General features: G+C 43.0%; 1 protein-coding gene across 2 annotated transcripts in view; it reads left to right on the top strand.

Annotated features, from left to right (window-relative positions):
• Positions 1–641: 641 nt before the first annotated feature.
• Positions 642–15939, top strand: part of LOC124596569 — an 87949-nt gene continuing 72651 nt past the window's right edge. For both annotated transcript variants that reach the window (XM_047135756.1, XM_047135755.1), the window contains exon 1: positions 642–766. In XM_047135756.1, the coding sequence (XP_046991712.1) occupies positions 700–766 (67 nt within the window). In that variant the 5' untranslated portion in view covers positions 642–699. The remainder of the gene's footprint in view (positions 767–15939) is intronic.

Here is a 15939-nt window from a genome sequence, read left to right as displayed (position 1 = left end):
TATTGCCAGTCTTCGTGCTTGCCAAACCCTACTTTGGTCAGCATGGCCGTCACCTGAACCTGTGTCACTGCAGTCACAGCTGCTTTCCTGACAGCTGACTGTTGACATGTTCGTGTGTGCAGGAATGCATACGAATAGGCCGAAGGACGTTCTGTTGTTCATATCACTTTGTAGAATGCTGTTAATGTGGAACTCGGGCGTTACGTCGACTGTTGCCGCGAAACCAGGACGGTATTGCGATGAACCACTTTCTGTTCATGTTGAAGCGTTAAAAGATCGACAACATATTCTGCAGATGCGAGCAAGTGTTGTTTAGACATAATACAAGAACTTTAGTGACTGTCAGAATCAACGGACAAGTGGCTGATTAATTTAAATTGCGTCGGTGCAGTGTGTATCGACTTGTTACCTTCACCTTGCAGCCAGTGACAATGACAGATGCGCACCACAGGCACACCTTCTTATCTGCGCCACTATTTTGAGACTTGACAGATTAATCCGCACGTCAACACTGTCAGCGGAGCGTAGAGCAGGTGCCGCGCGTCACGTAGCGTGTGACGTCACGCGTGTTGGCATTATAGCGCCTAACGAGCCGCGGCGGCAGAGAGGGCGCGAGAGAGGCCGCCCCGCGGTGTCCGACCCGGAGATAAGCGGGCAGCCGCGGCGGCAGGCAGGGAGAGAGGCGGAGGCAGTGCCGCCATGGCCCGCTGCCAGACACTGCCGCTGCTCCTCGCACTCGCCGCCTGCGTCTGCTTCCTGCCGGGCGGTGAGTACTCGTTACCGGGGCGAGCCCTTCCAGTGGCGTGCGGTACTGTGTCCTCCGTCTCAACATTCCGTATAAACAAATGCGAAAGTTTCGTTCTGTTCGTTAGCACATTTGTTACTCCTTCACGCTGAAACGGCTAGACGTATTTGAAATTTGCTTATAGCCTGAATTAACATACGGGTTACTTTGCGTACACCTACGTATCAAAGGGGTAGGGGTGAGAAAGACGTGTGGCCCACGACGGGCGAATACCCATCCTGTATTCAAGCAGTATATGTGAATGGCAGCACTTCGTGACTTGCAATAATCTTTACACACAATTTCAAAACTTTGTGAAGATTGCTCTTGTTGACAACCACCAGAAAATTATGAAACGATAAAATTTTATCGTTTAGTACGTTTTTACTGTTCACGCAGTAAAACTTCTTTAATACTAACTGTATTAGCTACACATTTTCTTGACGGTATTACATATACCACCGAATGTACCACCAACATTATAGCTTCCCATGGCACATAGTTCAGTAGAGACGATGTCATAAACACTAAGATCTGCAAAATGAAGAACAAACCGCCTTCAGTCACAGGTTGTGTTTATATGCATTTCGAGCCCTGGAGACTCATCTTCAGGTGCTTTTTAGTGATTTACGTCAGGTTTTTTTCCAGTTGTTTGCAGTTAAACATTGTATGATGTCTGCTTCTGTTGTGCAGTTGGTATGCACAATACAAATGGCTCTGAGCACTGTGGGACTCAACATCTATGGTCATCAGTCCCCTAGAACTTAGAACTACTTAAACCTAACTAACCTAAGGACAGCACACAACACCCAGCCATCACGAGGCAGAGAAAATCCCTGACCCCACCGGGAATCGAACCCGGGAACCCGGGTATGCACAATACACATCTTTTATACATAGTCACACACTTTTTCACACATTGTAGTAGCAGTAGCAGTAAACGTTCTGCTACTACAATGTGCGAAAAAGTGTGTGACTGTGTATCTACTACAAAATAAAAGATTTGTATTGTGCATACCAACTGCACAACAGAAGCAGACATCATACAATGTTAAACTGCAAACAATTAAAAAAAACCTGACGTAAATCACTAGAAAGCACCTGAAGATGATCCTCCAGGGCTCGAAATGCATATAAACACAACTTGTGACTGAAGGCGGTTTGTTCTTCATTTTAAGAAAGTAAAACAGTCGGGGACGAAACACTGGAAAACAATGGATAAAATTAAACTAAGATTTGTGTTAAACTACCGCATCATGCAAGACGTTTTAATTTATTACTGTTATGCTACTAATTCTATTCACAACACATTTTGCAGACATTAGCCATAGATACCACTGGATGTACCTGCAAAATGATATCATTGTACGACACATAGTTCAGGGGACACCACGTTATAAACACTGAGCTTAGTGAGAATGAGACTGCAGGGCGAAATTCGTTAGAGATACAGGTGAAATATATGTAAAAATACATGTGGAATATTTAAATACATATTAAATACATTTTACATTTGCTTATGTGGGCAAAGTCATCGATAAGTAGTTCATCCTAGTCCCCTGGAACGATATCAACCAAATTTGATACACGTGTTAGATACGATGTAAAAATAAATCCAGTGGGGTTAAAAAGCTCAGCCTCACATTGGGGTGGGGTTGTTAACGTGGGGACAGGGACGAGAGGAGGAGGAGGTAGACAGAGCGAGGGGTAGTAGGAGATGGATACAGATTGGGGGAAAAGGAGATGGGCAGAGAGAAGAGAAGGAGGAGTTTCACAGAGAGAGGGAGAGAGGAATGGGCAGTCAAAAGAGGCGATGGAAAGAAGAGTGAAGCGGAAGAGATGGTCACAACAAAGAAAGAAGAGGAGATGGGCAGATAGAGGAGGGCGGATGAGGTAAACAGCGAGACGGAGGAGGAGAAGATAAGTGATAGGGGACAGGAGGATACGGAAAAAGTATGGGGGATGTAGTAGGTGGGCAGAGAAACTGAGGGTGGAGGCGGAGAGAGAAAAAGGGGGGAAGGAAGAGATCGACAGAGAGAGACGGAAGGAGAACGTGGACTAATAGAGGTTTGGAATAAATAAATGTCCGTTTATTTTTGTAAACAGATGTTTAACTGCGGGTAACATATAAACAGCAACTTTTGGAGCGGTACCTAGGCTACGGCACTGTGTTGTGCCCGTCGGGATCATCCTTTGTCAGTACATCCATAAGACCGCCCACAGAAACACTCTTTACAGACAAACTCTATGAAAGGTAACTCGGTAGGATGTAAAACGGGCGCATTAATGCTTTTACATGTACGGCTACACTCCACAAACCACTTTATGGTGACTGGAGGAAAGTACTTCCTATACTGATGGCACTAACCCTGTATCTCGTTCTAGGCGGCAATTGTCTGCGGACGCAGGAAGAACGATTGTTGCTAAGCTCCTTTGTGAACCCAAATCTGGCTAATTTATTTGCAAACAATTTCACTTAAAATCGTCAAGGCAAATCAAGGCCGTGGTAAGATTTAATACGTGATGATTACAATAAATGACGTACGGAAGTATGTCCGCATTACAATGTTATTGAAATTTTTCATGTCCAAAAGTGAGAACGGGCGATCTGTTGCACTTGGTAAAACACTTTCTACAGCCAAGATCCCATAAACTCTTATTTATTTTCGACTACCAGTTTCGACAGATCTTCAAACATTTTTGTCACAAAACCTGTTCATCTTGAGTTGTAACATCAAGACAAGTTGTCATATTAGTGGGTAAAATGTAGCTTATTATGCAAAGGTTTGTCAGAAATAAAGCGTTTACAATCAGTGTCTGTATACATAGCGCACACAGACGATGATTAAGTATTAATCAACACAATATACAGTAAAATGTAAAATAGCACATCTGTTTACGATAGCGGGACATAACCCTTGTTACACTGCCATCCAATTGTACTTTATACGTCGTCTGAGGTGGTTCATCAACGAATGGAACATGTCAAGCTAGCGTAAATAGATGTGCTATTGTACATTTTACTGTATACTGAATTTTTTTAAGACTTAATAATCATATGTGAACGCTACGTGTATACAAATGTCAATACGCACAAATGCTTTTTCACAGAAAACGTTTTATTTCTTACAAAGCTTTCTATAAAATGCCACAATTTATGCACTAATATGACAACATGCCATGATGTTCCAACTCATAATGAATACGTTTCGTAACAAACATTTTTTAAGACCAGCAAATGACAGCAAAGCCTGTCGAAACCAGTTGGCGAAAATAAATATTCAAGCGAATTTGGCTGTAGAAATTTTTTTTACAATGTTATTTTTGGAAATCTGTGGCTCACCATTTTCACAAAATGTCATTCGTTTCCTTCTTTAGTCTCTTTTCTTTCACTTTTTTCACGAGTTTCGATTGCTCGCTTCATTTTCTTCGTGTCCGTATGTTAATAGCACATTATTTTGCGTCGTTTATAAATGTTTTGTCGGCCTGTGAAATATATAAATTATTAACTATGAGGCAAAGCACCAACTTTCGCGCTCCAAGAGTATACAAGCCATTTCTGGCACCCTGAACACACAAAATTATGACGCGAAATTTTTCTTCATATTCTTATATTCAGGGTGGCACAAATTAATTTGACATACCCGCACATAAAGTAGTTTATACCAATTTATTGTCATCAGTTGCGATTATTCGTTAACTATCTTTACTGGTACATATAACAGAGATATCGAGTTTGAGAGCACAGTTTACTTCAGAAAATAATGTAATAACATACTGGGTACTGAACATGAAAATATGCTACCGAAACGTGCCGTGTTCAACTAATAATAAAAAATAAACAAGTGATTATATAAAAAAATAAAATGCTTGGTAAGCTTTGAACTAAGTTAACCCTAATGATCAAACAAGACTTCAGTGAGTTCCGAAGTTAAAGTAAGGATATACGTAATGTCCTCACTGTAAATGATAATCTGCCTGTGACAAACGGCAGCAGATTCGACATCAGTGCTAAGTATGTTTACTGTTAGTCTCATCCACAATGGTAATATTCCATTTTAATTGATTTTTTATTTTTTACTCTTTTAAGCTAAACGGCGGCGGTCGTAAATACAGCAAGGGTACTAGCAGCAACGTGCCGAAACTGTGATTTACGTAGATTACGTCTGGAGTAGTAGAGGACCTCTCTCTAAACTGGAAAATTTTAGCACTTATTGCTCAACTTCCACAGCACTATTGACTGACTGTACTGTCACTATGTTACAATTTTACCACCAGAACAGAAAACATGTCGTGTAACAGGATCGTTCAGAAAGCCTAAGCACATTTAGTCAAAGAATAATACGCAGTAACTTACTAGATGCTACATTACTGCATCAGTCTTACATCTCTCACCAGTTTTCTTTAGTTTCAAACTTGTAATTCTTTCGTTTCACTTTGATAGCCAACTGATATGTACAATCAGTTTGTATTACCTTCTGTTTGAATTTAACTTTTGGCGGGCACAATTCCAAATACGAAACACGTTCTTGAGTAGGAAATAGTTTTATCCTTTCCAGAAATTGTAAGGATCTCTCTTTATACCGTATAGCTACAATTAGCACTGATATCTTAGAAACTCTAGGTCGTGCTATGAGAACTTATCTCCCCTTCAGCGAGAGTTTGTCAGTGGATAGAGTTGAGTGTATTCAGTCTTTAATTGGATGTTCTCAGAGCTGCTTTGTTAAAGTGTGCAAGTTTCCAGAGGCAGGTACAGCAAACTAGTGTTATGTCTACTTTTAATTTGGAGGTATCTATGAGGCAAGTTCTTTCCTTTACTTATAGAACACAGTTTTCAAATTTCCATTCGTAAATAACGCTACACTGTCCAATCATGTCAATGTGACCACCTGCCAAAGGCCTGAATAACCAGCTTTAGCAGCGCGGAACGCCGCGAGAAGTGCAACAAGAGGCTTAATGTGGTTAAGGAAGGTACCGAGAGGGATGAGGAGCAGTGGCGACTCTGGTACCTTGATAAGCTATGCCAGATTGACCTCCCATGACACGTACAGCCTGATCGAGGGGTTGCCGCAGATTCTCGAGTGAGCTGAAATCCAAAGGAGCCTGTTGGGCAGGGGAGTACGATAAATTCATCCTGGCGCTCTTCGAACCTTGCACGTAGACTGCGAACTGTGTGAGACATTGCATTGTCCCGCTGGTCGTACCGAGGAAAAACAGATTTTAGGGGTGGACATGGTATCCAAGGATAGGTGCATACTTTTGTTGGCCCATTGTGCCTTACAGAATGATGGGGGAATACCACGAAGACATCTTCTGGCCTGGACCCTTCCGACGACTGCTGCAGACTATTTGCTTTCAGTCGTTTCACGCCCTGCAAGCCAATGGTCATCTGGCCGATGGAGCATCAAACGTGATTCATCTGAACTGGCCGCTTGCCTCCACTCAGTGAACGCGTAGCGGTGGTACTGGCGTCCGAGTTGCAGCCTTTGGCCGATGAACAGTGATCAGCATGGGTGCATGAATCAGGTGCCTGTTGTGTAGGCACGTACACGACAACGTTTACTGAACGGTCGTTGAAGAGAATTGTAATTAGCTCCTTGGTTCGTCTGGGCGCTCAGTTACTCAACAGCTGCACGCATATCTGCCCGCACAGATCTCCGCATCTGTCGTGCACCCCTGTAATCTAAAATCGTGGTGCCTCACAGTTGTCATGAAGCCGGTTTCAGATATCGCCAGTTTGCCATTCAGGGTATAGTTTAACGACGGCTTCACATGAACAGTTTACAAACTTTGCCGTTTCGGAAATGCTTCTATCCATTGCCAAAAGTCATTGGTGATGCCGTTTTGGACGTCAGATAAATCGCTCCGTTTCCACATTAGGACAATGATTGCATTGTTTCCGCGTGCTGTGTAACACACTATAGCGTCCTCTCACATACAATGTAACATGCCAGGAGTGTCCTGAAAACGAAAGAATGGAATCAGTGCACATTTCTTCTTCCATTTACCGTCAATGCGATGTGGCCTTCTCACGTCAAAACAATCCAAAATCCGACTGTTGTATAGCGGGCAATGGAGGTCTGCATTTTGTAGGTTACTAGAAGAGATATGTGTTCTGAGAGTCTTTCGCAGAGGTCTACTTCAATAAAATCTTCTCGGTTTACAAGGCGCGTCGTTACGAATAAAACACTCGAGCTTTCGACAGCTGTCTCCGCTGGGGCGGTCAGTGATTTTTTCAACTCCTGGTGGTGATGACGGAGACAGCTGTCGAAAGCTCGAGTATTTTATTCGTAACGGCGCCCCTTGTATACCGAGAAGATTTTATTCACGCTATAAGAGACAGGAAGAAACAAACAAATCAGTCTGGATTGGAAGATGCAATTCCGACTGTAACAAAAATGAAGTGGGTGTGACTGGAACCTGTAGGTATGAGAATGCATATTATCTGATCAAAGGTGTGCGGACAGCTATTAGTGAACATTAATATGGGGTGTGTCCACCTCTCACACTTATGACGGACGAATATGCTGGAGACCAATTCATTCAAATGTCTGAATGTCTGTGGAGTATTGGCAGCCCCTTCTTCCACAAGAACCGAAACCAGAGGAAGTGATGATTTTGAAAGCTAGGTTCAGGAGCAAAGTCGATGTTCTAACTCATCCAAGAATTTCTCGTTGTTCACGTCGGGACTCGCAGTCGAGTCTATTTCAGAAATGTTATGGTCCACAAATAATTGCCTCGCAGTTGCAGCTTTACGTAAAGAGTACATCATACTGATTCAAACAATCAATCTTTCCGAACTGTTCCTCTATTGTATGCAGTACACACTGCTGTATCGTGTTCAGATCGTTCCACTTTTAGCACCTTCTTAAGCGCAATAACGGAATCATACCCTAAATGCGAGAAACATCCCCAAACTATACACACTTTCCCCTTACCTGCCTTGGTGGGTTGCTGCACGGTCAGAGGGGCCTTACCACGGTTCGAGCAGCTCCCACTGTCATAGGTTCAAGTTCTCTCTCGCGCATGGGTGTGTGTGTCGTCCTTAGCGTAACTTAGTTTAAATTAGATTTAATAGTGTGTAATCCTAGGGACTGATGACCTTAGCAATTTGATCACAGAGGAACTTACCACAAATTTCCAATTTTTCCTCCTTACCCCACTATCGACACTACACATGATGGCTGGAAACGTTCTCCAGATGTTCGTCAAATCCATGCCTTTCCATCGGATGGCCACGGGGTACAGCGTGATTCATGATTAGAAATCACTCAATTGCAGTCATCCACCGTTCAGTTGCTTCGCTTTTTGTACCACCTATTCCTTCGCTTGGCATTGGCTACAGAAATGTGTTGTTTACGAACGGCTCTTCGATCACTGTACTCCATTCCTTTGAAGTCTTTATACACAGTCATTTAGCTTGATGAACCGTTGACAGTTCTTTGGAGCTCAGGATCGATTCCTTCATCTGATTTCATTCGAATTTTGATAATCACGGTTCCTGTCCATCAGTACATGAGTTCTGCTTAATCACGTTTAAGCTGTGACTGTTCCATCGCGTTTGCACTTTACGATCACATCACCAACAATCGAATTTGGTTGCCTTAGAAAGGTTGACATTTCCCTAATGGATTTGTTATTCAAAAATGTGTGTGAATGCCTAAGGGACAAAACAGAAGAGGTTATCGGTCCCTAGATTTACACACTACTTAAACTAACTTATGCTAAGAACAACACACACACCCATGCCCGAGGGAGGATTCGAACCTACGGCGGGACGGGCTTCGCAATCTGTGACATGGCGCCTCAAACCGAGCGGCCACTCCGCGCGGTGATTTGTTATTCGGATGACATTCAATGACTAGTGCACTTCTGAAGTCAATGAGCGCTCCTGATCGACCCAATCTGCTGGCGCCGCTTCCCTATTTACGACACAGCACTCCCTTAGTCCTTTTATACTGGCCGGTCTGCCTTTTGTGGCATCTAGTGCGGTGAATCCCACATTACACAGCGTTGTCCGGTGCTTATCATCAGATAGGGTATGCTACACGCATAACGGAAATTCTCTGTTTGATTAGAGAGTTTTTGCTAGAGAGAGAAAATAAGGAGTTACTAACATCTCATTTAGACTGTGAATTGGCATCACTTTGGCCCAGTAAGATGGATGTAGAGGAAGTATGGGCAAAGTTTAAGCAGATTATAAACCATTGTCTGGAGAATTATGTGCCTAGTAAGTGGATAAAGGATTGAAAATACCATCTATGGTTTAATAACGATATTCGGCTGACGCTTAGGAAGCAGGGGCAGTTGCACTTCAAAAGGGAACACATAAATGACGACAAGCGAAGGTTAATAGAGATTCGTTCGTCTGTGAAAAAATCTATGCGCGAAGGGCACAACAACCTCCACAGTCACATCTTAGCTGAAGATCCGGCAGACAACCCGAGGAAATTCTGGTCGTATGTAAAACTACTAAGCGGGTCTACGGTTTCCATTGAGTCAATTGTTAACCAGTCTGGTGTGGCAGTTGAAGATAGCAAAACGAAAGTCGAAGTTTGAAATTTCATGTTCAGGAAATCGTTCTCACAGGAGAATCATTCAAACACACCATCATTTGACCATCCGGCAAACTCTTGTATGGCATACCTGGCATAGATAAACAACAGAAAGATTTTAAAGAAAATAAATCACCAATTCGATGTTACAAAGAGTATTCCACGGCATTGGCTCATTATGTAGCTCACATTTATCGTGAATTTCTTTCAGAGCATCAAGTCCCAAGCGGCTAGAAAAAATTGCAAGTGACTCCAGTACATAAGAAAGCTAAAAGAACGGACCCGCAAAATTACAGTCCAATATCCCTATCTTCTGTATGCTGCAGAATCCTTGAACATGTTGTCAGTTTGAATATAATAAACTTTCTTGAGACTGAGAAGCTTATGTCCACGAATCAGCATGATTTTAGAAAGACTCGCTCTTGCGAAACTTATCTTGCCCTTTTCTGACATGATATACAGCGAACTATGGATGAAGGGCTACAGGCAGATTCCATATTTCTAGTTTTCCAGAAAGCGTTTGACAGGGTGCCCCATTGCAGACTGTTAATGAAGGTACGAGCACATTGAATAAGTTCACAGATGTGTGAGAGCCTCCAGGAATTCTTAAATAATAGAACCCAGTGTGTTGTCCTCGACAGCGACTGTTCATCAGAGACAAGGGTATCGTCGGTAGTGACCGAGGGAAGTGTGATAGGACTGCTGTTGTTCTCTACATGCATAAATGATGATGTGGTGGTGGTCGTGATGATAATGATGATTACTTTGGTAATGAAGTAACACACATTTTGTTAGTCCAGGAGCGTCAAAATTTGAAACAAACATTGGCTTCACATATCGATCACTCCATATATTTCATTTGAATTATCGCCAGTGTCATTCTCATACGGGTGACTGGTTACGAATTTCTGTGTTCGTTATATCTGTGAAGTTCGACTCCTTGACCATATTTCACCATCATATGCACAGCTGTCCTGGCTGCATGCAGAAAAGCGCAGACTTCCACACTCACTGTCTCCTCTACTGTCTTATCAACGAACACATTATCTCATATCCCTCCTCGAACTTAACGATCTTGTCTGAACAATATGGCAGGAACACCCGTTGCCATCACAGCAAAATCCATTCTGTCCCACATCACCCTTCAGCCACTTTCTCGGAGTACTTCTCAGTAGCAGAAACCCAACTCTGGAACAACCTCCTGCACTATATTAGAGAACTGAATGACATCTCCAGCTTTATAAGGTAGGTAATAAGGATTAGCACTGTCCCTGTAACCACTCGTTCCCTTGTATATCCTTCTTTCAGACTAGATCTTTCTCATTTCCCAGTATGCATAGTGGATGCAGTCTCCTTAAACAAACATTTTCCAGAACACGCTATATCAGTAAACATCTATTTTGTACAGCTATAAATTCCTTTTACACCTGTCACTATTATTATTGTTTTATTATTGTCAGAATTACAGTATCATGATTATTATTATTGGTGTTATCATTATTGTTGGCAACAACTCCAGTAGTATAAGTACTGAATGCATTAACTTTATTGAAACTTCCTGGCAGATTAAAACTGTGTGCCCGACCGAGACTCGAACTCGGGACCTTTGCCTTTAGCGGGCAAGTGCTCTACCATCTGAGCTGCCGAACCACAACTCACGCCCGGTACTCACAGCTTTACTTCTGCCAGTTTCTCGTCTCCTACCTTCCAAACTTTACAGAAGCTCTCCTGCGAACCTTGCAGAGCTAGCACTCCTGAAAGAAAGGATATAGCGGAGACATGGCTTAGCCACAGCCTGGGGGATGTTTCCAGAATGAGATTTTCACTCTGCAGCGGAGTGTGCGCTGATATGAAACTTCCTGGCAGATTAAAACTGTGTGCCCGACCGAGACTCGAACTCGGGACCTTTGCCTTTCGCGGGCAAGTGCTCTACCGAAATATCGTGCAAGTACAACGCTGATATCCGGCAGAACACCCGACAACCCAAGATGTTATAATTATATGATTAGAGTACATTTTTTAAATGAACTCAAGCTTTATTCGAACCTTTCGGCAATTGTATCATCTGAATTGGGAGGTCGGTAAAAGCATGCAATTGTTATTTTATTCCGGTTGCCAAGAATGACTTCTGCTCATATTAACTCACAAGAACTTAATTCCGGCTTTAGCCAGATTTCTGTGCCTATAGCGATTTGAGCATCAATTCTTTCTATTAGAGCTTGGAGCTGTGGTACTTTCCCAACATAGCTGTGACTATTTGCTACTGTTATACCGATGGCTCCTGTACCTACGTTCTTCCTGTGCTTGCTCTGCACCCTTTATGACTGAAGCCCTTTTTGTGCTTTCCTGAGACCCTCTAACCTAAAAAACCTCCCTTTCCACACCACACAGTCCCTGCTACCAGTGTAGTCGCCTCCTGCGTAGAGGGGACTCTTGACCTATTCAGCTGAACCCGTAATCCAACCGCCCTATGGCGCAAGTCGAGGAATCTGCAGAACTTTCTAAGCCTCTGATTCAGATCCTCCACTCGGTTCTGTACTAGAGGTCCGCAATCGGTCCTGTCTACTATGCTGCAAGTGATGAGCTCTGCTTTCATCTCGCAAGCGAGAATCGCAGCCTTTGCCACTTCTGTAGCCGCTCGAAATCAGAGAGAATCCCTTCCGATCCAAGGCGACACATATCGCTGGCACCGACGTGAGGCACCACCTGCAACTCGCTGCACCCTGTGCTCTCCATGGCGTCTGGAATGACCCGTTCCAAGTGTAGAATGACTTCACCCAGTATGCACATGGAGTGCACATTGTCTTTCTACTCCTTCTCTGTAGCCATGTCCCTAAGGGGCCCCATAACGCTCCTAACATTGGAGCTGCCAACTACCAATAATCCCACCCTCTGTAGTTGCCCAGATCTTGTAGGCTGAGAGGTTTCCTTTGCAACAGGACAGGCGACTGTATCTTGCTGACAGTGTCAGTCACAGACAATACCTGGAACCTGTTTGTCAGACCAACTGGGGGGGTCTTACCTGCGGCCCCCTGGGAAGACTTTCAGTGAGGACCGATCGGAGGAAATCGGACGTGAAGGATGCCCGATGGGTCCCCTCGGCCGGCCCACAACAGTGATGCCCATCCACTGCAGCTTCAAGCTGCGTAACCAAAACCATCACAGCCTGTAGCTGAGGGCGAAGTGTCACAACTCGGCTCGCTTCCACATACAACTGTCACAGTCCCTAGTCCCTATCCATAATAGAGACTGTGGTGTCACCGCCAGACACCACACTTGCTAGGTGGTAGCCTTTAAATCGGCCGCGGTCCGTTAGTATACGTCGGACCCGCGTGTCGCCACTATCAGTGATTGCAGACCGAGCGCCGCCACACGGCAGGTCTAGAGAGACTTCCTAGCACTCGCCCCAGTTGTACAGCCGACTTTGCTAGCGATGGTTCACTGACAAATTACGCTCTCATTTGCCGAGACGATAGTTAGCATAGCCTTCAGCTACGTCATTTGCTACGACCTAGCAAGGCGCCATTATCATTTGATATTTATCTTGTGTTGCATGTAGCGTCAGACCGATGTTCACCAATTATGGATTAAAGTTATGTATTCCAGAAGCTACGTACCTTTTTTGCTAGTATAATTACTTTAACTGTTCCAGACCTCACGCCAGCCTGCGTGAGCTTAAAAGCGTGCCTTTCGGCTTTCTCTCCTAGTGGCTTGGCTGTCTTGCCAAGTTACAACAGGGACCGTGGAAAACTGCACTACTATTTAACACAAACGGACTACCTATACGTGCTGCGGAAGTCTACTGGAGACTGATGAAAACGCAAGAAAAGTGTATAATAAATTAGATTAATACGCAGAGATTCACAAACGGAACTACCAAAGCACTAAGGTGAGACTAAATAATTCGCCCCTGATTTGTAACTTGAAATATGTCACAAAATCGGTTTACTTTCCGACGCAAACGAAAACGCGAGAAATCTGTCTATTAGATATTAAATTGCCACACAGAAACTCAAGAAACTAAACTATCAAAGCATACAGATGAAATTATACAACTCGCTCCTGGTTAGGAACTCGTAAAAATTACAAACTCAGTTACTTCCATGTTGCTGCTTCTGTCTCGGCCGGCTGCTGCTGACTGACTAATATTAACAGCGGTAAATATTTATTGATATATTTTCAAAATAGGCTATTCGTCATTCAGTGAGAACTTTTTCACAATACCATTGGGTAAAAACAAGTTATGGTATCTTAAACGGTTCAGGAGATATCTGAGGTGAATGACTCTTCATAATGCTTGTTTTCGTAGTATTTATTATATGCATTCTGATTCTGTACTATAGTGTGAATTATATTTGGTTCTGAAGCAGCGCTAGTTTGCTTAATCCTATGAGGGTGTTAAATAGCGCTCCCTGGTGGCTATAACAATAACGGCAAGAGTAACTTCCACATTTGGAATTTACAAAATTATTTTTAAAGAGTAATCCCAGTAAACCCAGACTAGCTGTCTGTGAGATCTCAGAATATTAAGATCAAGTAAAATTTCAGACGAAATCAACGATATACTGCTCGTGATTTCATTTAGTAGCTCATTTAGTGCCTGCTGTTATTCCAAGAGATCATGCAAATATATGAAAGACTTACTGATGATATATATATCTGACTACCTTAAGTAATGGAAACTGATGTGGGTTCATTTCGATGAAATTATGCAAATCCGCGTGGACATGAGCAGTGTCATCTGATCCGAAGATGAGTTATTAACTAAGTAGAGTGATTATTGATGTAATGTTTTTAGGGATCCGTTAAGTTCATTGTCATATCCTAGAGCTGAAATGATTGCACCTTTATTCATTTATATGTAAATTTCATGTATTTTTATTGCTGTCATTTACCGTTAAATTTGGTATGCAAAGACTTTTGATACATCTTCCATTCAGAATGTCAGTAGAAAAAAAAGAGAACAACAGAACACTGCTCCTGACAGCTGCTTCTCCGTGACACATTAAAATTCATGGAATGTAAATTCAATTTTTCCCGCTTCCAGACAACATTTTACGGTTACATAAAAAGAATTTCTACGGTACCAGCAACGTCGTTTGGTGAATAACGATTTGCTTCTTAAGAGACATTCGAGCGTTACAGAATCTTAAGGAATTCTGTACACTTCCAAGTCTCTGCATTCATATTCTTTGGAGAATAAGCACTTTTAAACCTCCTCATAATGGTTCTTTTCTTTTACGGCCCCCAATCAGCGAGAATATTAGAGCGTTATAGGGGTGAGGTTCAAAATTGCTCTGAGCACTATGGGACTTAACATCTGAGGTCATCAGTCCCATAGAACTTAGGACTACTTAAACCTACCTAACCTAAGGACATCACACACATCCATGCCCGAGGCAGGATTCGAACCTGCGACCGTAGCGGTCGCGCGGTCCCAGACTGAAGCGCCTAGAACCGCTCGGCCTATAGGGATGAGACAGGGAATATCTGACAGACTAAGTGCGGTAACCATCCATGCATTGATTAAGGAAACGCGTAATTTTTATTTATTTCTACTCCCAAAATAATTCTGAAATTTAATTCTTACTTCCAAAAGTTCTGTAGCAGAGCATTCTACAGTAACGCATATGTCACAGACCGTACCCTCTTGCCGGAAATACGGCATGGGATAATGTACTTCTAACTCCAAAAGCACTGGAACAATAAGAGGTGATTAAGGCCTAGTAATTCGAATGTCTTCAGACGTAATATTTGGAGTGTCCGGTGGTGATAAGCTTTCACGATGTTTTGGAACTGCGTTATACAGAGTGAAGCGGAAGACAAGTTACCGAAGAGATATCCAAAAGGAATGAATACACCGAGGTGCGGTTTTCGTTAAGTTATAGTGGACATTATGAGGAATTAGGTGAAAATTACAGGTAACTCTTTTTGTTTATAGTCACCGAGATTTGAGTCTATTGTTTTTAATTATAATATACTCTTTTCTGTGGCACCTGCCAGAAGTCTCTAAGAGAATATCAACGACATGACATATATGGGAACTGACCATATGGTATCAAGGTAACAGCACGGCAAACCACTGTCCCACAGTGAGGAGAAGAGGTTTCACAAACGTCTTGCTTATTATACCAAATGTAACCAGACCCGTAACTCAGGTGTGGTTCTTGTGTTGCCCGTGCGCCTGTATCCCATCAGCCCGCGTTCTGCGGTTGTAGCAGTATGATAACTTGCTCATATAGCCACTGAGGCACTCACAGTGTATACGACAGTCGAAGAAGTGTACATTGTTACGGCGAATGTCGTCAAAGCATTAGAGAAGCGGTGCCGGTGTGTGATGAGGAGTATCCAGGTCGTGCCAAGCACTCAGAATCTGACTCTGCAAATTTTGTGTTGGCAGAAGAGCCAACACCGTGATACGAGTGGAGGCCGAAATGCACGCGTTTTAGCTCACACAGGCTGGCATGAGGAGGGAAGAGCTATACCGATGTGAGGTCTGCAACATGACAAGGAATGAGAATTCAGAAAGCGGACGTAATTAGTTTGATACTTAACTTTAATCCATTAATGATGAACGTCGGTCTTGACGGTACATGATTC

Source organism: Schistocerca americana, chromosome 2, assembly GCF_021461395.2.
Source record: "Schistocerca americana isolate TAMUIC-IGC-003095 chromosome 2, iqSchAmer2.1, whole genome shotgun sequence".
NCBI lineage: Eukaryota > Metazoa > Arthropoda > Insecta > Orthoptera > Acrididae > Schistocerca > Schistocerca americana.
Note: the sequence above shows the minus strand (reverse complement) of the source record. Positions and strands in the feature narration are given on the sequence as shown.